Source organism: Mus caroli, unplaced genomic scaffold (assembly GCF_978045245.1).
Source record: "Mus caroli unplaced genomic scaffold, Mus_caroli_1 scaffold_5, whole genome shotgun sequence".
Taxonomy (NCBI): Eukaryota; Metazoa; Chordata; class Mammalia; order Rodentia; family Muridae; genus Mus; species Mus caroli.
In genome coordinates, this window is record NW_028227260.1 from 131,196,327 (window position 1) to 131,217,620 (window position 21,294).

Sequence of the window (21,294 nt, forward strand, 5' to 3'; positions counted from 1 at the left end):
TAGGTACCTAAAATTCATTCTCCCGATTTCAGAGAGACCTGTGCCTGTGCCCGTGCCCTACAGAGATGGGAAGACAATTTAGACTTACATGGACACTGATTTCAATCACCATTATGAAACTTACTAGTTACATGACTTTGAGCAAAACAGTTTCTGTTAATTTTCTCATCTGTGAGGTACAAAAATCTGACTCACGGGATTGATGGTACAATTGCATCAGATTCAAAGTCTCTTTTAACACTTGTGAAAAAACATCTATGTTTGTAATTTAGTAATTTCAGGTTTTAGCCAAATTAAGGTCCTTTCCTCTTCATGTCTCCCAAACTTATTCCAAGTTTTTGAAGACAATGTTAGTGTATGGAAAGATGTGGTGACGTGCACATGCAGTATGTCCACATGTGAGCATTAGAGAGATGACTGCAGGTACTCAGCCCATTTTCTCTGTTGTTCTCTTTTTATCCCATCTGGAACATTGCTCCATGCCACTCACTTGTCCTCAGAGTAGGTCTTGTTCTTCAGTTAGGTCACTCTGGAAACACCCTCAACAAACACACTCAGAGGGTTGTTTCCTAAGTGATCCCAAACTCAGTCAACTGGATAAGCAAGACCAGCTATCACAGAGGAGCAAATGCATATTAGTCCTGGCAGCAGAATGCATGGGGGTGGGGAAATGGTATATAGATGATCACCTGGATTAAATAATCCAGGCCTTCTTCCAACCCTATTCAAATTACCCAAAACAATAGGTCATGGGTGATCAAATTATTTCCAGTAATATGAGGTACTGTCTTTCTTTTTATGGGTGAGGATACCAGGGTCTCATATAGGCCAGGTCAGCCTCCAATTTGCTATATGGTCAGAGCAGACCCTGGATTTCTGATCCTTCTGCTTCTACTTACTCAGTGCTATTATTATAGATATGTGCCACCATACTGAGTTTATGTGGTGGTACGGAATCAAAACTTCAAGACCAGTGCTCTATGTTGGCTAAATAGGCAACACACCAACTGAACTATAGCCTCAGCTACAACAGGATGTTCTTTTCTGATTTATCCTCACCATCCAGAACCTTTTCAGATACACAAGGCACATATACAATAATTATTCTTCAAATGCACTTGATATCTTGATTATCCAGTGCAAATACTACTTTAAGCAGGCACAGATTATGGCCTGAATTTTGTAGCATTGCCAGCATTTCCCAGGCAAAATATATCATTCGCTCATCACCGACCTGTGTCTTCTTTCTTATTTTCTTCTTTAAACTTTGACAAGCTATCATCTTGAAAATCCAAGATATTTTTTAATGATGTAGTCATCACTGACCAATCATATTACTTTATTTTTGCCCTCCCCATTCCTTGGGTTGTTTGCACATAATAAAGTTAGTCATAAAAGTTTCTGAGCCACGTACTGGTGGAGTAGCCAGAAAAGACGAGCCTTATTTTCAAGTGGAAGATGAGATAGAACCACTCACCCCAGTTCCTGCAGAACTTGTTATTCCCTCTAACTAAGGTCACCAGAAGCAGGACCAGTCTTCTGATTATTTTTGTAACTCTAGTTCTAACACACTGCCTAAGTATAAAGTGTATGTATAGAAAGAATATATGAGTTTATACTCAGGGGTGAAGCACAGAAATTAAGAGTTTTGGTTCTATCAACTATAAACTATGTGATTTTGGACTTCTTCCTCATTATGAGGGGCTGGTAGCTCTTACTCTCTAGGCTTATTCTAATGATCAAACAAGGAAAAAATATGTAAAGAACTCTGCACAGTGCCTGACTCAGAAAACACTCAACAAATTACAGAGAACAAAGCATTGATATAGTTTATGATCCATGAGAGTCATTCCAAATCCTCTTCTGGATTTGAAAAGAATCCAGCCTGGAATCGCCTAGGAAGAAAATCTCAATGAGTGACTGTCTACATTTGGTTGACCTGTAGACATGTCTGTGGGAGATTGTCTTACTAAGTTAATTGATGTGGGAAGACCCAGCCCTGTATGAAAAACACCATTCCCTGGGGCAAGCAATACTGAACTGTATGAATAAAGAAATCTAGCTGTGTGCAAACAGGCAGGCATATACAAGTTCATTTCTTTCTGCTCTTCACTTTGATGTGACCAGTTGCTTGAAATTCCTGTCTTAACTTTCCCACAATGATAGACTGTAACCTGGGATTATAAACTAAAAAAAATCCCTTTCTCTTCTGAGCTGCTTTGTATCAGGATATTTTATCACAGCAACAGAAAGGAAGCTAGGATAATGCAGCAATTCCCTTAAATAATTCAAACCTTTCACATATTACCTTTTAGTGAGGTTTCCCACAATCACTTCATCTAAATCAACAGATTTTTTCCCTTGGTCATTCCTTATGTCCATTCCTTGCCTTTTATTCCCATTTGAAATACCATATTCTATCTGGATTTCCTCTATTCTCCTCCTCCTCTTCCCCTTTCTCCCTTTTGAAACAGGATCTTACTATGTAGCACAACCCAGCTTTGAACTTGGAATTCCCCTACCCCAGGTTTCCAAGAATGGGGATTATAGGTAGGTACTACCATGCCTATGTGTAATTATTTGTTTAATGACCACATCCCTCTACTAGAATTGGCAAAATTGCAAAGACTACTGTGGAGATTATTCTTTTTCTGCATTTCCAGAATGATATTCTATACATTGTATGCACTCAGTAAAATAATTGAAAACCTTATACAGAAGGCACTGCTAGTATATAATATTATTTGAATATAAAATATTCCCCACAGGCTCATGTATTTGAATAGTTAGTCTCCAGTTTGTGGCAATGTTTTTGGAGAAAGTAGGTCACTAGGGATAAACCTTAAGCTTTTATAGCCCAGTCCCACTTTCTATCCACTCTCTGCATCCTAGCTGGTGACCTAATATGTTTAGCTAGGTCATGCTCAAACTTTGTGTTCCTTACCTTTTGAATTGTAAGCTAAAATGATCTTTTTTTTCTCCTCACATTGCTTCTTGTCTTGTATTTGGTCACAGAAATAAGGACAGTAATTAATAAAGTATTTTCACTTTTTCAATTTTACAGGCGAAGCAGCAAATACCCAGAGGGATGAAGTGCTCTTCACAGGATAGTCTTTCAACGTTTGAAGTAGCAATGGAGGTTCAGAATTTGCCATTGTAACTATGATACCTTGTGGAGAGGGGGAGGAGGTACAAAGGGGAAATTTAAGTGCAAAATGAAATCAGAAGACTGCATGTGCTTCCATAGACTTTAGATGTTCTTTCTTCCTTTTTCTTCTGCTCATTTGCCTTGTCCACCTTCTGCTAAAAAAGTCTTTGTCCAGTGCTTTGGACTCTAGCTTTGACATATGGTATAGCTATTATTAAACTACTTTTTCCCACAAGTAGCTTCCCTAAAGGATACTTCCACTCTTCAACCATCTCTCCACTGCCCTATATGTTTATTTTAAACAAAGTTAAATAGGAGAGAATTTACACGTGTGAAAACTCAGATCTACTCAACATTGTAATAGAGCTTCTAACCATTGGAGGAAAGCAAAGAAGAGTCTTATTGGAAAGGAATAATAAAACAGTCATTATTCACAGATGACATAATACTCTGTGTAGAACATCTAATGGTATCTATAAAAGAAAGAGCTCTTGAAATTAATTAATGACCTTATAAAGTCTTCAGTACATAAAATTAATAGGCAAAAATCTACTATAATTCCATATACTTGAAATGAACAACTATACATCAAAACCACTCCAAACCATGGCAACATAGAGCAAAAGTATGAAACATTTGGGACCAAGGGTGTAGCTCTGTAGTAGAGCACTGGCTTAGCACACATCAGACCCTAATGTAAATCCCAAGCACTACAAAAAGGTATGAAATTCTTAAACATTTACACTGCAAAAGATAGGAAACCTGTGCACCTTTAAAATCATAGAGCATTAACAGATCTAAGGCAACGTTCATGGAAGTTCCATGTTGTTGAAATGTTTGTTCTCTCTGGAGCTCATGCACAGATTTAATGCAATCTATGACAAAAATCCTAGTGGAATTTTTAGAGCGAATTATAACTGTATAGGATGTTCTAAGACATCACATAGAAACAGAAAAGATCTAAACTAGCTAAATAACTTTGCAAAGAAAGAATGAAGTGGGTGGGCTCAGATCACCTGATTTGAAAGCTTACTAGAAAGCTACAGCAATTGACATACAATGGTATTAGCACATGAAAAACCATGTCATTTAATAGAATGGAACTGAGAATCTAGATACAGCACAGTTGATTTTAACAAAGGTGCCAAGATAGTTTGATTTAAAAAAAAAAAAAGGATGATGTCAAGAAATGGAACTCACACAATCAGATATCTATATGTGCAGCAGTTTTCATGCAATGCTCCCATAGGCACAGGTGTTTGAACAGTTGGTTCCAGCTGGTGATACTGGTTAGGGAGGTTATGAAACCTTTAGGAGGGTATACATCACTGGAGCAGGCTTTAAGCTTTTGTAGCCTCATCCCCCTTGTAGTTCATTCTCTCTGCTTCCTATGCATGGGTGGAGATGTGATCTCTAGGCCTCCTGCTCCCTTTACCTGTGGCCATGCCTCCTCTATCATCAAGGACTTTCCCTCTGGAAACATAAGGCAAAGTATTTCAGAAGTCACTCTTGGTCATGGTGTTTTACTACAGCAACAAAAAAGTACAATATGTACATTAAAAACTCTCGATTAATCTGGATCCCCAAGATCTCTCAAACACTGGACCACCAAACAGACAGCATACACCAGCTGATATGAGGTCCCAACACACAGTAAAGGACTTCTGGGTTCATTCAGAGATGATGCACCTAACCCTCAAGAGACAGGAGGCGCCAGGGAGTTTAGAGGTCAGGTGGAGTGGAGGGTGGGGGCATCCACGTGGCCACAGGGGGTGGGGAGGAGGTGTGGGATGTAGAGCAGTAGTACAGGAGGGTGGATGGGGAGTGGGGTCAGGGATTGGAATATGGAGTGTAAAAAATAAATCAATTAAAAAAAAACTTTCCCCCACTACCACACACAAACCTTAATTCAAAATGAATAATTAGTCTAAATAAAACAGATAAAAACTATAAAACTTCTAGAAGAAATAGAGGAGTGAACCTTTGTGACTTTGAGTCAGGGAAGGGCTTTTTTAAGAGATGAAACTCAGAGCATGATTCTGGAAAGACAAATATTGATAAACTGGGTTTCAAATTAAAATCATCTACTCTGTTTTAGAATTATTGCACATTCCAGATTGTAAGGCAGTGTTGGATTCCCAATCGTGATCTAGACGGCATGCCACTGTCACTTCCTGTTTCCATACAATCTTAGTACTTCAAGACAAAGTAGTCTGCACTCCATTGGCCCGTTGTCTGAAAACCAATACACTTGTTCCAGAAGCATTCACTGATACTGTTTCTCTAGAATCTGTAATTCCCTTAGCTTGCAAATATCTGGGGGATCCTTACTCCAGAGAGCAGCAGCACCTTGCCTCCTTGAATTTATATGGAAGGTGTTTGTGTTGGGTGGCAGACAAAAAAAAGGTAGGTCCTGTTTTCCAAGGTTCACCCAGCAAAACACACTTTCCCAAGAGGCAGGCACCCATAAGGGACAGTCCTGACCTGTACTCCTTGGGAGGGTCACTTACATTCAGTACATATACTATACCAGATGGAGGGGTGTGGGAACTTGCTCACAAGTGTCCTTTTTTTCTAGATGTGTCATTCATTAGTTCTCTTTTGCAAACTGTATTATGCATATGCTAGCATGAGGTTACTGTTGCTCTACTTCAAGAGCTGGCAAGGTAGATAAGCAAATAAGCAGAGCCAACCAGAGCTTATCAAAATTCTACTGGCAATAATCCTATTGGCCAGGTCATGTCATCCCCAGCTGTAATACACTGGCAAAGGAAACCTACATAATCACTAGTTGACATTTAGTGAACACTTGCCACTTGCCAGGCACTATGAAAGCTCTACTTGGATTAGAACATTTAATCCTCATAACAGCCCAGCGAGGAACATAGAAACTTATGAAGAAGGAGAGCCAGTATTCAAATCCAGGTCTATCTGATTCCAAGGATGATATTTTTCATGAACACAAGGCTGCCTGGTTAATTTATTTTAAGAAGTATTGGGACAATCGTGTACTGTAGCTGCTTGGCCTGAGGTTAAACATCAAAGCATCAAAGTATGGGAAGTTTATGTTATTTATCCCTGGCTACTGTAAATCTTTTTAAAAAGTGGCTTATTTAAGCTTCTTGCCTTATTAATAAATGTTGTTTTCTGGGATTTATCTGAAATTTTCCTTTTTAACCAAAAGTCTCTTAGTAACCTGGCTACAGAAGGAAAAGTCAGGCTACAATGAAACTTGTTCTGTGCATGTCTACTGAGGGGCTGTTTTATCCCCTTTCTTATAAAGAAGCAATGAGAGAGGGAGAAATCAAACAATCAGTTTAATACTTTGGTTTTGTATGAGCTTTGTTGTGTTGGTCTAATAGCCAATCAAAGGACACTATTGATAATAATGTCACCTAAAATTACAAAATCGTATGAAAAGTTGAATACTTAAACACTTGATTAAAATAGAACATACCAGAATTTTGCTCGAAGCATTTACAGCTTTCTTGCTCAGAACAAACACATGTGTCTCAATAAGAGGAAAGAACAATCATGCTATAACACATGATTCTTCCTGTAACGAATATGTATATAGCTAGACCAAACACTTGAGTGAGCCTCTGCAGAGCAAGCAAGCCCTCACTTCTTCCTGAAACAGGAAAGCCAACCAAAGCCATGTTCCACCCTACTCCCATTAAGATCCTGCAAAGTAGATAACAGAATTCTCTCTGTGACAAATCTTTCAGCCAGTCTTAGTTGTAATCAGTCATCCTGTAGCATCTGCTATTAGAGTGAGTCCTGGGCAGATTTGTGACATGAGCAAAAGTTGGACCTTGTCATTTTATCATGTAACTGTTATTCCCTTCCCTTAGCATTTAAGCAAATACTTACAGTACTTAGTTCACCATTTATGGTATCACTTACCAGGTACCATGGTTGGTTGATCTGGCCTGACTTTTAATATTAATGGCCTTCAAGAGTATTTGAGCCACACATGGTGGTACATGCCTTAAATCCCAGTACTAAGGTGGCAGAGGAAGGCAGACTTCAATGAGATCAAGGCCAGTCTGGTCTACATAGTAAGCCCCAGACCAGCCTGGGCTATATAGTAAGGCCTTACATCAAGAAAAAAGAAGTATTTAAAATTAGGAGTTGGTCCATGCCTTTCCATAGTCTCAGCCTATGTGAAAATAGCTCATACTGAGATTAACTGATTTCAAGTATCATCTCATCTGCATGCAATCTAATTTAATGGGTACCCCTGGATAATATATACTATATTGGACATATTGGTGTAAGCACACACACACACACACTTATTGTACCAAAATATCTGACTGATATGACTGAAGGAGGAGAGCTTTATTTTGGTTCACAATCCTAGGAATACAGTCTAGAAAGACAAAGAAAGCATACTAGTTCTCAGCCTTGGTCAGTCTGTAGTGGCAAGAGTTTGTGGACTAGTTTGTTATAACAGCTACCATGTCGGGAAGCAAAGAGCATAGGGTAAAAGAAGAGATAGTTTAAGCATAAGCCCCATTCTTATGTCCCTACATCCGTACCAGGCACAGCATGTAAATGGTTCCATAACCTCTCAGAATAGCACCAGTAGCTAGGGCCCAAGTGTTCAAACACAGTAGCATGAGTGGCACATTGAACATTCAATACTTAAGTTTATTAAGTACATTTTTTGAGACAGGGCTCTGCTATGCAGCCCAGGCTGACCTCAAATTCACAGTCTGTCTCTCTCAGCCTCCTAAGAACGTCCACACACATGGAAGAGTATGAGCATGTAGAAGCTAAAGGTCTCTTTCTGGTCTGGATCCCATCAAACCGGTTAGGATGGATAGTCATTTATCCTAAGGGATGTTTGTGTCAGCCTTCACCGTGCTGGGATTACACACATGTGCTAAGCGTTCTTGTATAGGTTCTGGGGAAGGAGCTCAGGTATGTCATAATGCTTATATGGTAAGCACTTTACTGACTAAGCTATCTCATTAGCATTTCAATGTATTTTAAGATGATATTTTCAGCTGATGATGAGTTTATCAGGACAAAAGCCTAGTATAAGTTGAAGAGCATCTATAGCTCTACATAGAAATGACCACCAGCATGAGTTGTTTGATTTGAGAGAAAACATCTGTGTTGATGTTTACATTCTAATTACTGCATCGCCCACCAGCAAAGCATTACATTAAAAGCTTCAGACAGTGCAACAATGTTGGGAAAGAGCCCCTCTCCAAACACAGGATATAGAATGGCATTTCAGACAGAAATGAAGAACTGGAGACGGGGCACACCTTTTCCCTTTCTCCACCACTACTGCTATATTTTGTATAAAGTGGAATGATTACAATTCGTCCAAATTCTCTATCTTCACTGAATGCCTCCCCCCAACCCATGCATCATGGGATATGGAGAGCAAAGCACATTGTTGGACCTCAGAGACGAAAATGGGCCAGGAGCTGAAGTGATGTTCTCTGGGAAAATGATACTAGTCCTTACTGAACATGGGGTTTTGAGGACAGCATTAGATGACCAGAATTCTAGGCTGCCATCTTCTACTGACTGGATGTGTGACTCAGGGGGAGTGATTTACGTTTCGTTAGTGGTGGTATCCTTATCTGCAATCTGTCCAACAAAAGAACTAGTCTCATGTAAAGATTGAAAATATTCTGATACAAAATGAGCACCTTTAAGATATGGTGACAGATGTCCCTAATCCAAGAGTGAAAAGAACTTGTGAGTTCAAAGCCAGACTGGCCAACATAGTAGGGCGAATATCTCAAGAAACCAAAACAAGTAAGCCAAATTGAATACTTGGAGAGCTCCTCGTGGTAGCGACTCATTGTAAGCCTTGAGAGTTTCAGTGCCTTCTGCAGATGATCCAGGAAGAAGTAAACTGATTGACTATGGACTGCTGTGTTGGGCAGAGTAACATGTTTATATTCCAAAAAGAAGCCTCATGTGAGGCTCAGAGCTGTGGCCTGACCTTGTTGGTCATGGGTCAGCAGCACCTGGAAAAGTTACACTGTTTGGTCTAAACGATTGGTTCCGTTCTGATTTCTGTCTCTGTCTTGTCAATCTGACTCACTGTCAACACTGAAGAAATTGCTTGCTCCTCGTTGGAAGTCATTGCCAGGGTGGTCTGGCTCTGCTGCCCAGCTATATCCCACTCCATCTGTTCCTCCCTAAAACAGAAGGTTGGCTGCCCAGCTTCAGATCCGGGCAATGCAACAGAGAAAGCAGAATTGACACAACTTCCAAGCTGGAGGTTTCCTGTGCTCCGCACTGCCTATGCCTCACTGGACCTCAGTGGGCTCTAAATAGGTGGAAGGAGTAATTGCTCATGCAGTTTTAGCATTGACCTACACCACAACTCCCATTTCTCTAATCCACCTATCCATCCAGCATGTATTTTCTCTGTGGAAAGAGGAAGGGTGAGCATGGTATATGTATGTTTGTATGCAGATAAGCATGTCTCCATACAATCACACATGATGACAAGAGGAGGGTGTAATGGGTCTTTATTCTTTGCCTTCTTTCCTTGAAACAGAACTCAAAGCTCACTTTTCCAGTTTCACTGAATTTGGCTAGCAACAAGCTCCTGGCACTCACTTGCTTTTGTCCCCTAACACTGGAGTTATAGGCATATGCTTACCATACCCTGTGCTGGCAAGAGGAATTTGAACACAGGTCCTTATATTTGCGGAGAAAGTGCTCCACCCACTGAGACACCTCCCGAGCCCTGCAAGTTGCATTTTTTCTGTACTTCACCTAGCCTTGTTACTTGAGAGGTGAATATTGATAACATTAAAGGGTTTAGAATTTATTTCACCACTATCCCCACATGATTTGACTCCTGTACCCCAATAATTGCATTGGTCAAGGTAACTCCAAACACAGCCTGTGAGTCTTTCATTGCATCACTTAAACAGCATATCATCATTCTCGGTTTTCTTTACCAAGACTGTGAGCTCCTTGGTCCTTGCTGAATGTTTTATTTATTACCTATGGGGCCCCAGGATATAGCACAGAGGTACAAAGTAGATTCACTCTCTCTCCCCCCATTTCATAAATATATAGTATAATAACTTCTAGGACTTGAATCAAAGATGGTTCTTGCAAAAAATATAGATCTAAATTAAATATATTATCTCCTGAATCATGATGCCTTCACTTGTAAAGTAGAAATAATAATAATAATAATAATAATAATAATATCTACTTTGTGAGTTTCATATGAGCAAGGATTAATGAGGAAAAATGTACCACATGATACATACACAGGCTGGCACATGAGCACACAAGAAATACATATAGGTTATTAATTTTTGTCATGAGGCGAACTTGACACAGCTTGACTTTTGGATTTTATATTTCTTCAGAAAATAGAATAGCTGACTTCTTTTCAGAGACATACACACTTTCTCTCTTGCAGCCTATATCTAGCCTCAAAAATAGCACAGAGAAACTAAAAAGAAAAAAACCTACTCTATAACTATACATCTTACTGTCATTAGATCAAATAACACCAGAAAACCCAGCAGAATGGCACCTTCGATGCTGGCTGTAGCTACCACTATACACCCTGCAGCCAAGAAAGTGCAAGGACAACTCAGCAGGAAGTATATAGAACACCTTTCTCTGAGCCTCACAGCGGAATACCTAAACTTTGATAGACAGTATTCTAATGGGTGTGAAGAAGGCCCCCAAGTGTCTTACCATGGAACACCAGCACTGTTTCTGAGGCCAAAGATAGCCTAAGGCAGAGGAAATATGCAGTAACATACTAAGAAAAAAATTCTACCTCTGCAAACCAATGGGAGAGAAGTGATACAAAGGAATCTGGCCCACATAACCATGAAGAAGGAAACTGAAAACGTTCTAATTTAATACTAATAGTTAACCATGTTGATGAGAAGTTAGAAGTTAACCAGTCTGTAAGATACTATATATGGCAAATAAAAGACATTCATCTCAGACTGTAGAAAAGGTAGAAGCTTAGGATGGATCATGGCTACTTGGGCATGTATTTATTCAGCCCTCCAATTGTGAACAAGCTGAGTACAGTATTCAGCATGCATCTTCTATATCAACTTCACTTATACCAACTGCTCTTTACGTGATACACAGAGCATTTTCACTTAGATTGGGCACCTGCAAAGTCCGAAGAAACAAAGCAATGCTCCTTTTTAATGTGCATCTGCAAATCACAAATATCCAGGATTATACATCAGGGTCTAATGAATAAAAATTTCACTGTGGAATCAGTGTGACAGGTATGTGTGTGAGAGGGACTGTGCCCAGACAGGGTCTATCATTTCTACAAGCCTGGAGTTAAAACAACTCTCCAGTGCTTCACTGTGAACTGAGAGTGTGCAGTAACAACGGAGTGGGACTAATTTGGAAACCATCAGCTGTTTGGAAAGGGTATATCAGTTCCATTCCTCCATAATTTATACAGCATGTTGACCATAATGCTTGGCGATAAATAACTGAAATGAATTCTAACTGTTCAGAGAGTTAGTCTCATATTCTTGTCACCACTTTTCGTATTTTCATGAGAGGCCATGATTGACTTAATATGTAAAACTGAAACGGTATTCAGGAAGTAAAAAAGAAGGGGAAAGATGCAGTCAGTAGATCTTTCACATTGGGAATTGAATAGAAGGTCATATTTCAAGTGCAGTATTTAGTGTCCAGTGCTGAATATATATATATATATATATATATATATATATATATATATATATATATAATATATGACCATTACAAATCCACCTTCCATTCAGAGCCTTGCTCTTGTCATGACATATCTTATTATTCAATTAGAGCTTCTAGTGTAATGGAGGCATCTTTCATCTTCTAGATGCAGGCCAGCACAAAGCACAACATCCTTGGGAAAGAGCCTATGAGAAAAACTGAGTTGTTGGCAAAATGGCTGCAGCTACTTGGAGAGGGCATTGCCTAACGGAAGTTATGTCACCTGTATGGGGAAACACCACAGAATACTATGTACTCTCCAAGATGAGAGATTAGCTAAAGCTGTCTTCTGGAACCATCTTAAAAACAAAAATATACTACCACAAATATCTAACCAACACAAGTTTTGACAATGCAAAAAAAAAAAAAAAACAGATATAAGATGCACATGCTAGTTATTGTGAAAAGAATAAACACACCGTGTAGTCAGTGATACAATGAAAATGTAAATGTATTTAAATGAGGACAACTATAGACTGGCTTTCCAGATCAGTCTAATTCAACTCCAAATCTCAAAACCCAGATTTCCATGCATTGCACAAAGCATAAGTGATGGACCAGTGCTGCCTTTCCACACATACGTCCTTATTCTTCACTTCTGCAAAATCATCTCTTGGCTTTTCTTCCCCCTCCCTCGTCCTTACACCAGTTTCACCTACATAGATATTGTTCTTTAAATTACCACTGTCAAGCACACAAAAAGCATCACACACATCTTCGCTGAATGGTTAAGGATGAATGATGAAGTGAGGGCACATTGTGGTAACTCTGTGAGATGCACAACAGCACTGTTCACTTACTTCCCACTCTTCGATGTGCTCCGGGGCTTTGTGGAGGATGGAGAGTTGGCACCTGAGTTGAAGTTTGAAGAACCCCATCTATCCTTACTATACCCACCGAACAAAAACATATACAAAGAACACGGAGACAAAAAGCAATTAGTTATTTCACTTAACGATTTTTGAGACCCCTTTCCCTCTTTTTCCCTCCCTCTCCCTCTTTTTCCCTCTCTTTCTCCTCTCCCCCATATCTCTCTCTCAGCATCTTTTTATCCAGTGATGTCCTTCAATGTCAAAGACAGTGGGAACTATTAGTCAAGGTCAAATAAAACAACAGCCTTTTAGAGATTCAAAGTTTAACCTGTTAGTTTACATTAATGGTACTACTATAGCTCAAGCTTCCAAGAAGGCTCTAGTGAAAAAAAAATGGTATAAAATACTTAGTCAGAAGAGAATAGTTTCTTTTCAACAAAAACCAAAACCAAAGACTCTTAAATTTCCAGCCACTGGAGTGTCTGCACCGTAAGTTCAGTCCTAAAGCTGCTGACTTTCAGTAAAGGATGTGGATACTATATCCCAAAGACTTCAAAATGTCTTTGGGAGATACTATCACTAGATGAATTTATAATTTTCACTCATAATGTTGCATGGGAAGGCCATGAATTGAGATACTCTTGCCAGAGAAGCACCACTTGCTTCATGAGTAATTGAATTTAAATTTCCACCTTCAATAATTCCACAGCTTATGTCAAACCTTGGAAACAAATACTAAATAAATCACAAGGAAGGGTCTGCTTAATCTCATCAGGTTAATAAACGAAGGCAAATTAATCACCTCGAGGTAAACAAAGAGGCATAATTGATTGGAGTCTCCTTGATTACTTTATTCTATTTCCTTTATCAAACTATTTTACCATTATCTTCAATTCAGTTGCTTTGCCTTGAAATTAATACTTTACTTCATCTTTAGATTTCCATGGAAACCAACTCAATGCCTTTCTCTCTATTTGACGTGTGGAATTTTTTTAATCCTAATTTCATCAGAATTTTTTTTTCTGTTACTAAAATCTTTGTTAGCATAACATCTTATATATAGTGGAGGTAAAAGTTGCCTGTCTTGTTGTTCTAGGTATATAATAGAAGTTTCTTTTAATTTTTAAATTAATTACTTATTGTGTGTGTACACTCAAGTGCATATGCACATGTGGTATAGTATGTGCATTGAGGTCACAGGGCAACTTGTAGGAATAAGTTTACTCCTTCTACTCTATAGGACCCAAGGGAGGTACTTACTTCATTGGGCATGGCAGCAAGTGCTCTGGGTTGTCTTATCAGCCCAGGACCTTTCTTGTTAAATTTGAAATTTATTGTGTGTGTGTGTGTGTGTGTGTGTGTGTGTGTGTGTGTGTGTGTGCACGTACGCAAGCCTGCACGTGCACACATGCACACAATGTTTGCTTGGAGATGTGCGGGTGTGTGCGTCATGGTGCATATGGAAATCAGGAAACAGTTTTCAGTTGTTTCGCCTTCAGCCAAAGGTTTCCATGGTCAAACGGGGTTGCTGGGTCTAGTCAGCGATCGCTTTTACCTGCTGAGTCACCTCACTCATGGGTCCAGGACCTTGTGTGAATAGAGAATAGTGTCTAAGAGAATGCCAAAGAACTTTCTAGAATCTCGTGAATCTTTAAAGCACTTATGTGAAGGCTGGGAGGGTGTCATGAACAGCATTTTGTTCTATAGTCACTGGCTTCATAAGGGCATCAGGGTGTGATTGGAACAAGAGATGATGAGGGGTGATTATAAAGGTAGTAAGATGTATATGTACAGACAAACACTAATCAGGTGACTGAGTGTCCATAAGGGCCAAAACCATCCAAGTAAGATGGGACCTATGCAGGTGGGCTCTGATACTGCTGCCCGGTATGTGGCTCTGCAGTTACATGCGGAGATTCTAAACAGCAAAGTAGGAGATACACCCTTAACTATGCTGTTCACTACCTGCTAATGGGGACCTAGGAGCTGTTATGACTTCATGTGAAAGAACTCCTTAGGCAGTTCAGGGATGAATCAGTCACACTCTCCGTGTAGAACGAGGCCAGAAATTGGTTGTCACAATTCAAATCTGGACAAAAGATTCTGGGTCAGAAAGAACAATCAGAAGTATATATGAAGCAATGAATTTATGAAATTCTTAGGCAAATGGATGGATCTGGAGGATATCATCCTGAATGAGGTAATCCAATCACAAAAGAACATACATGTTATGCACTCACTGATAAGTAGATAGTAGCCCAAAAGCTCAGAATACCCAAGATACAATTCACAGACCACATGAAGCTCAAGAAGGAAGACCAAAGTGTGGATACTTCGTTCCTCCTTAGAATGGGGAACAAAATACCCATGGAGCAAGTTACAGAGACAAAATTTGGAGCTGAGATGGGAGGAAGGACTATCCAGAGACTGCCCTACCTGGGGATCCACCCCATAATCAGCCACCAAATGCAGACACTATTGCATACACCAGCAAGATTTTGCTGAAAGGACCCTGATATAGCTGACTCTTGAGAGGCTATGCCAGTGCCTGGCAAATACAGAAGTGGATGCTCACAGTCATCTATAGGGTGGAACACAGGGTCCCCAATGGAGAAGCTAGAGAAAGTACCCAAGAGCTGAAGGGGTCTGCAACCCTATAGGTGGAACAACAATATGAACTAACCAGTACCCCCAGAGCTTGTGTCCCTAGCTGCATATGTAGCAGAAGATGGCCTAGTCTGCCATCATTGGGAAAAGAGGCCCCTTGGTCTTGCAAACTTTATATGCCCCAGTAAAGGGGAATGCCAGGGTCAAGAAGTGGGAGTGGGTGGGCCAGGGAGCAGGGCAGAGGAGGAGGGTATAGGGGACTTTTGGGATAGCATTTGAAATGTAAATAAAGAAAATATCTAATAAAAAAAAGAAAATATCTTAAGGATACCTGTTACTTTGGATGGTAATAGATAGCAGAAGGAAGGAAAGAAGGAAGGAAGGGAAGGGAAGGAGAAGAGGGGGGCACAGGAAAAGGAAGTTCATTCACATTCAGAATCATTCAAAACTGTGTTTTTGAACCATTGTGTGAAGTCTGATGCAAAGGATGCAATAAGCTTTTGGTTTCAAAGCATAAAAAGAATCTGGGGCTATATCTCAGTTAGTTGAAAAATGTCTGTATATTAATCTCTTGCTTGGATCCCCAGCGCCACAGACGAAATCGGGTGGCTGTGTACATCTGTAACCCAGCACTTCGGAAGTGGAAATGGGAGGATAAAAAGTTTAGGCTCGTACTCAATTGTGAATCAAGTCTGAGGGCAGGATGGGCTACCAGGAGCCCTGACTCACAAGGTAGAAGAGTGCAAGGAGATCCCAGCCATCTCACTTCTACATTCCTGGGCACTGGGCCTCTTACAATCTGTCACTCACCACAGTAGGCAGTGGGGAATTTGTTGGAAGCACTCTAAAACCAAAGAACTTCTAAATCACCCTGCACACACTACAGGCTCAGATTGTGTGCCCAGAAGTTTAGGCATCCCAGTACTTTTGAATAAAACAACACCCATTGTCACTGTTAAATCCCCACCTCTGTGACTGCAAAAGCCAGACATCAGTCTGTAATAGCAGACTTATTGTTAACTGCTTCTCTGGAGGTGGGTTATCCTGGGGCAGCAACCTTTTAATGATGTAAATGATCTGACTCCACTCCATCCCCTAGACCTACAGCCAAATCCCCCAAAGTGCAAATCTGAGGGGAATGGAAACAAACACAAACATTCTCAAGAATAAATCACACAGGGAAGGTATGTCACCAAGGCCAGAGGTGAAAGTACTCAAATGTCTCCAAATGTGTATTCTGTGCAAATAACAGATGGGCTCCCAGTGGGGGAATGTATCAGAAAGGGGAGTGGCAAGAGGAACTTCCGGGCAGGCTTGGATCCTAGGAGGACAATTGTGTAGCTATCCTAAGGAGAGTTGTACAGAAAGGTCAGCCAAATATTGGCGAAAAGAAGCCATCCTTCCTGCTCTCTGAGATCTAGTCTGGGTAGAGAAACCTGGACAAGATGCTATAAATCTCAAACCTTGAAACACAAAGAATGAAAGCAGGAATTCTGAGGGCCTTGAATTCTCCCACAGTGCCTCAGAAGAGATAAAGAGAAAATACTGCTTCAATAGACTACTGGGAGCCTCAAAGAGCTGGGTTTAAAGGCCCAAGGATTAAGATGCTGCCAAGAATTCTGGTCTCTGAAACATCTTGAACAATCCTAGGGACTTACAGGTATGTCTTCCTTGCTTCTAAGCTTTATAGATGGTAATTTGTGGCATATGAAAATTGGGAGGAACTGAGCTGAATTTGACCTAGCTCCTAACCTATGCATCTGAAACAGACATGCTCAGTTGCCACTTGTTTGATCTATCTGTTTCTACACTGCTTGTCAGTCCTCTCCACTTTCATCTCTTTAAATTGGAATCTTGAGAGCTATGGTTGAGACCCCAGAAGGTCAGGGTCCAAGCTTCTTGAGGCCCACCTGAGTCATATCCTCTTCTGAGATAAGACTCTGGCTAGCCTCAGGGCCCCATCAAAGGCTTGTGAAACCAATTCCAGGTGAGTTTCTGATAAGAAAAGTTAATGCAGGCCAGCCCTCCTCTGACTGCCTGGTGGGCTGTCTTCACTAACTACCAGTAGCAAGGAGTCCCCCCCCCCCCCCGGCCAGGCTCCATATATGCCCTAAAGGCTACAAGAGTAAAAGAAACTCCTGTATATATTCAATCTAAGTAGAAAAACTGTGATGGACCCAAGTCTACAGCATCCTCAAAGGGTTCCCGGTGGGATAATTTGATATCCATTGTCAGAAACCAAAATGACAACCAGACCTATTACTGCTGTTTGTTTATTTGTTGCCAGAGGAATAATTATGAACAAAGAACTTAGTGGTTGAAAACACACCTCACTTTTTTTTTAACTGCTATTTGGGATTGAAGCTAGAACCTCATACATGCAGGTCATACCCTCTACCAAACCACATGCCCCAGTGACTTAGGCCACTTTTTTGATGGGCAGGCAGAAATCTGTATTTCTCATAGTATATCATAAGCTCTTTTTGGAAACGGCCCCAAGTCCAAGAAAAACGCTTTGCTTCTGGAGTTACTGAAATTGTAAAAATGAATTTCCAGAGTCCTAAGAACCTGAAATTGCATGGTCGACTGCAGACTACTGTCACCAGATCATTTTTGAGCACTGACCATATGGTTCCACAGTGCCGCTTATATTTTATTGCTTTAACTTTAAAGTCAGTCAGTGCTTGTTCGGATTTAACCAACCTTTGTCCTGGGGAAAAACCATATCAAGGGTTGGTCTCCAAATTAACAATATTGGTAGGTGTAAAGCATTTAACAGAAACATTTGGGTTATAGCGCCAGAGCTTTTATGAATGGGTTATTTAATTGCAAGAGAAGGATGTTCTCGGGGGAGTCTAACTCTACACAATACGTCTGCTCCCTTCAGCGCATACCTGTTTGCTACTCTCACATATCCTTCCATCTGTGGAGCAGCAGGAGGACTTCAGATACGACTGAATGAGCAAACTCCAGTAGGAGTGGATGGGGTGGTCATTTTGGTTTCAGACAATGGACATCAAACTGTCTCATCTCGATCTTCAAAGCCTTTACAACCGTGATAAACAAACCGGCTTTCCTGTAACTATTTCATGCTCATGAATTTGGTTAATGCAACAGAAAACATGCAAAGCAAGCACATCAAAATATCTTGAGTGAATAAATGAAAAGTGCCCTGCCTTTGGGCTCGAAGGGAAAGATTACCATCAAAGATTAAAATGTTTGGCAACAATGTTAGAAAAAACAATGGTGACATACACATTTTTTTCCATGCCTCATGAATAGCCCAGAAAAACTGGAGTCTGCTTACTTACTGTATACTGTAAAAACAGGTGAGTTTTGAAAAAAATATTTAAAGCAAACATGCTTGGATGATGGGACAGTACTAAGCCTGTTGCAACCATATAGCAACATAATGATTTCCAATGCATGCTCTTGTAAGTGATAATAGAGATGTTGAGGGCTTGTTTCAAGTGTCTCTTGGGGGGAAAGGGATAGCTGATTCTAGGCTCTTAGCAAAGAATCTAGGCTCCAGGAAACTCCCAGGTTTGGGAAATGCACTTAAAACAGCCACTAGCCTGGATACAGGCTCATCCAGTGTGTTTCCCAGACAAATGTTTGAGTCCCCTCAACAATCTGTCAGCCAAGTGGAAATCCTTAGGGGAAGCTTTTAAATCCCAAATGCCTCTTGGTGAGGGCCTGCCTTTCTCTTCTCCAAGATGCCTCCACTTTTTGAAGTAGTTTGCCCTTGTTCTGTTACTGAGGAAGAAAGCTCTTCAAATATCGACTCCCTTAATGAAAGCTGATGAAGCTTCTCTATTTCTTTTTCCTGCCTTGCTGGGTCCTAAGTGGATTTTTTCTCCCCCCCCCCCCAACAACTTTTCCATTTCCCTTCCTTCTGCCTGAAGTGTCTGATTTTGAGTCTGTAGTCCATTTAGTCTCTTATACTCTATCTCTATTACTGTCCCTCACCAAGCAGAGGAAGGTCAGTTCTCTAGGATGCACTTTATTTTGTTTCTCTCCCTTGACTTACACATGGCTAGCAAACGAGGCTTTGCAGAGAAGACAAAGGCCCAACTTTATGGCTATGTCTCATAGTCTAAGTATAATCTCTCAGGAACGACTCCTAAGCTCCAAGCAGTTGTGCAGGAATCCTGAGTTCTAATCCCAGCAGCCAGTGAGACATCTAACTTCTTGCTGTCTCAGGACTGTCATGTGTAAAACAGAGGATATTAAACCAATCAGATAAACCATTCACAGAGAAGCTCACAGCTGCTCTATTACAAATTGCGAAGCTTCTAGAAAAGTCAGGGTGGCACATACGTTGTCTTGCCTTCCCCTTCCATTAACTTCTCACTCTATTAGCTCGTCTCAGGGCACCAGGGGCTCATTGATTATTGTTGGTGCTTTGCTCTCTTCCCCTATTGGCACAAGCTGGGTGGTGTTTTGTTTTGTTTTGTTTTGCCAAGGCAGTGATAGTCACATCCCTTAATGTCTCACTGGCTCAGGGGAAAATGTGTATCAGATTTTAAATTATATTATGGTTTTATTTAAGCTGGCTGGTCCCTTACATATTGTGAAAGAGTGTGGACCTTGCTTTCAGAGTATCAGAGGCCAGTGGAACTCTACCTAGCAGTTATAAATGCTATTGCACTATTATTGTATTCACATCAAGCTCTGGCGTTTCTTCCTCAGATGGGAGGTTGAACAGAAATCATAGTTCTGAAGTTACACAGCCTTGGGTAATTGAGACCCGAAATATGAAAGAGGCTTGGACTGGCATGGTCATTAGAAAGGTAGAAAGAATGAAACCATGCCCTGAATAGAAAAAGAAAACGTAACTTAAAGATTGACTACATTGGAGGAATGAAAATAAGCTCTAAATGACAGCTTCAGAGAATGTTCAGAAACCAGGTGACTGGAAAACAAATCTGTTCTCCCGGTGAAAGAAATTAGTTGGGAGGAAGTATAGGTTATAAAAGACTAGAAATGATTTGGCTTGGCACATATCAAGCTGGATTATGGGATGGACAATTTTGGTCAGACTTGTAAAGAGGTGGCACTGGAATTCTAGAGGAAAGGCAGAGTTAGAAGTTAATCTCAGCTCCAAAGGGTGACCTAGGCCATAAGACAAGAAGTGAGAGCCGATGGACCCATGGTCCTTATGATTAAGAAGCAAGTATGTCCTGTGGCGAGCCTTTGCCAGATTGCTTAGTTCCTTCTTAGGTTGTGGGTATTGCAAAGGCTTTGCAAAGATCTATAGACCAGAAATCCAAGTAAAAGAGGACATGGTGATTGATTTCATTGTATAAAGTTCAGTATTAATGAGGGAAAGTGCAAGCCTTGATACTTGTACACCCCAGTAGCTTTCTTCATTATGTCTCTCTTGCTAGCTTGTCCCCATCCCCTAGGTCAGCTAGATCACTTACAGTTGACAAAGTTAGCTAGGTGCAGAGTGGGTAGAAATGACTTTGTCAGTCCTTAATAGAAACCCATTACACAGTTCCTTCCATAATGCTGCCATCTTAGTGTAGGAAGGACCCTAGCTTATGAACAACATTAATCATTTAACACAAACTTCGTTTCCAGCTCATATCTTTTGCTTTGTCCATGATTCCCCAGGACTCACCAAATATTAAAGACTAAATAAGATCTACTATGGCTTTCCTCTGTGCTTCTGTTTCCCTTCTCGACCTTGTTTCTGTACTTTGGATTACTAACTTCACTGTAAGATACCATCCTGGGTGGTTGAGGGATACTTTCCTTCAATAATAAAAACACAGGTGCACATGGGGACAAGCCCTCTGGGGGCAAATTAAGGACCTGCAAGTTTATAATTCTAGCATATTCTCAGCAAATGCTAATGTTGTCTACCCACGATCTGCATCTTGAGAACCACTGCTGTGCAAGACAGACAGCTATGGCAGTAGAAGGCAAGAAAACAATCAGCGATATTCACTGTCCCTAATTTCCAGACAATAC

At 40.5% G+C, this 21,294-nt stretch overlaps 1 protein-coding gene across 6 annotated transcripts in view; it reads right to left on the reverse strand.

The window, feature by feature from the left end:
- Positions 1-21,294, reverse strand: part of Hs6st2 (heparan sulfate 6-O-sulfotransferase 2) — a 281,379-nt gene that overhangs the window by 28,623 nt on the left and 231,462 nt on the right. For 4 of the 6 annotated variants that reach the window (XM_029473693.2, XM_021153458.2, XM_029473695.2 and 1 more), the window contains one exon: positions 12,697-12,783. The exons of the other annotated variants lie outside the window; for them this stretch is intronic. In XM_029473693.2, the coding sequence (XP_029329553.2) occupies positions 12,697-12,783 (87 nt within the window). The remainder of the gene's footprint in view (positions 1-12,696; positions 12,784-21,294) is intronic. 6 annotated transcript variants of the gene reach the window in all.